Source organism: Zingiber officinale, chromosome 5B, assembly GCF_018446385.1.
Source record: "Zingiber officinale cultivar Zhangliang chromosome 5B, Zo_v1.1, whole genome shotgun sequence".
In the NCBI taxonomy this organism is placed as follows: domain Eukaryota; kingdom Viridiplantae; phylum Streptophyta; class Magnoliopsida; order Zingiberales; family Zingiberaceae; genus Zingiber; species Zingiber officinale.
In genome coordinates this window covers 25,640,532-25,642,572 of record NC_055995.1, presented here as the reverse complement: position 1 = coordinate 25,642,572, position 2,041 = coordinate 25,640,532, and the positions used below count along the sequence as shown (strand labels likewise).

General features: G+C 48.9%; 1 protein-coding gene across 1 annotated transcript; it reads left to right on the top strand.

Moving 5' to 3' along the window:
* The first annotated feature begins 202 nt into the window (after positions 1-202).
* Positions 203-1,804, top strand: LOC121987304 (transcription repressor OFP8-like). Its single transcript, XM_042541167.1, has 2 exons — positions 203-494; positions 740-1,804. The coding sequence occupies exon 2, from the start codon at positions 768-770 to the stop codon at positions 1,653-1,655; it is 888 nt and encodes a 295-aa protein (XP_042397101.1). The 5' UTR covers positions 203-494; positions 740-767; the 3' UTR covers positions 1,656-1,804.
* The last annotated feature ends 237 nt before the right edge of the window (positions 1,805-2,041 follow it).

Here is a 2,041-nt window from a genome sequence, read left to right as displayed (position 1 = left end):
TGTTTGCACAGACTGCAGAGCAACTGTTGCGCAAGCACAGCACATGGTCGGTTCATATTCCCTTTAATTTTTTTATCATAAGTTAATCTGCAATTGCATAGATGCAGATTGGAAGCTGCTAATTTGCTGCAAAAGCAAAAGGCTTGCAGAGCTATGCGCGGAATGTGCGTGCATTAATGACGATGGAGGGTTGGTTGGTTGTCTCTTTAGGCATCAAAGACAAGGAAAGAAGGGGATTTTGTGGCAGATGCAGTAAGTACTGCAGCTAGCCTTCTCCCTCATTGATGCATGCCCCAACGGAGGAACGTTCCCTTCAGAAAATTAGTGGTTTGAATTTCCTCAGCTACGAGAAAACTCCATTTAGTGAATGCGGACAGAGATGCCAAGCTAAAAGGATTGCAATTCAAGAGGACTGGCAAGCTTCCATTAATATATTGAGCAATAGGGTATGCTTGCATGTCGCAGTCAATCAGTGCTAGCTATTATATGTAATGGTAGGTCAGCACTCGCCATCAAGTCATCAAACTAGTTCAAAATTTCAATTTAAACTTGCATGATACATATTTCAAACCTTAATTCAATCTATGTGTCGAGGTGTCTCTAATTCGTCTTTGAACCACAATTTATAGTTTTATACACACGTAGAACCTCTAGGTCGTCTTACTGCTCTGGCTACTTTATAAGAACCCACCATCTCTACTCCTCGCATTGTCTACTTGTCTTTTCAATTTCAAAACAGGAAGAAGAAGAAGAAGAGCTCCAAACTTATGGAGAGCGGCAGAAAGCTGAAGGAGCGCCTGGCTCGCATGTTCCGCTTTGCCTGCAAGCCCTCCACCTCTGCCTCCGCCGTCCTCGACCGCCGCCAACCCGATGTCCTCGACCCGGTCTTCGTGGACGCCGTCGACTGCGTAGGCTGCCGTCGCATGGCGCCGCTCAAGGCTGCAGAGCATAGCAACAGGCGGAGCGTCTGGAGGAGGGAGGAGAGGCCGGTGAGGGAGACGGGCGGGTGCCACGAGGCAGGACACTGGGAGGGGTGGACGTGCCCTCCGGCCTCCTCCCTGTCTCCCCCCTCCAGAAACTCCTCCTGTTACCAATCTTGGAGGTCAGGTAGAACGATCGAGAAGAGAAACACGATGCGGCTTCGGTCCGACGCGTACGGATTCACCAGCTCTTCCTCCGGCGAAGCCGACGATCGGGACGACGATGGATTCTTCAGTAGCGAAGAGAAGGAAGAGTCGACCGCGACCACGTTCTTCTCCTCCTCCAGGAGCTTCTCCTCCGGCTCCTCCGAGTTCTACGCGTCCGCCAAGAAGAGCAAGAAGGTGACGGCGCGGCGCGGGAGCAAGTGCCGCGAGGCTGCAGCCTACTGGCCTGCGGGAGGGTGCAAGGGCTGCAGCTTCCAACCTCTGGTCGCCGTCATCGACGGTGACAAGAAGAAGAAGAAGAAGAAGCACAAAATTGAGGAGAAACGGTCGATGGATCCGTACAAGGACTTCCGGAGGTCGATGGTGGAGATGATCATTCAAGGGCAAATATTCAGGGCGCAGGATTTGGAGAGCTTGCTGCAGTCGTATTTGGCTCTCAATCCTCGGCACCTGCATCCGCTCATCCTGCAGGCCTTCTCCGACATTTGGGTACTCCTTTTAGGTCACTGATCAGTGATCACACACTCTCTTATGTGTTGGTGTGGCGCACGAGCTTAATCAATGTTCTTCTACGTTGGTGTGATGTTTCAAAAAATAATAATTAAAAAAAAAATTCAATTTCAGTTTGATTAGGAAGGAAAATCAACTTCCATTACCTTCTAAACTTTCTGAAAAATTGTTGGGATCTAGCGCGTTAAACACACGAAAGTGCAGCAAAAAAATTACTAGATCCTCTTATTCAGCGGATCCATGCGAAGGGAAGAAAACAATTTTCATGACAATAATCTATGTTAAGCTACATGATAGGATTATACCTTTGTTACATGTCCTTCGCAATCCCGACAGCAACCTTTTCTTTGGATCCAAATCTCAACGCGTTCAAGCGTCTGCGCCTC

Bases quoted from the DNA above. Each gene is read 5' to 3' on its own strand.
- LOC121987304 (XM_042541167.1), top strand. From the start codon at position 768: ATGGAGAGCGGCAGAAAGCTGAAGGAGCGCCTGGCTCGCATGTTCCGC.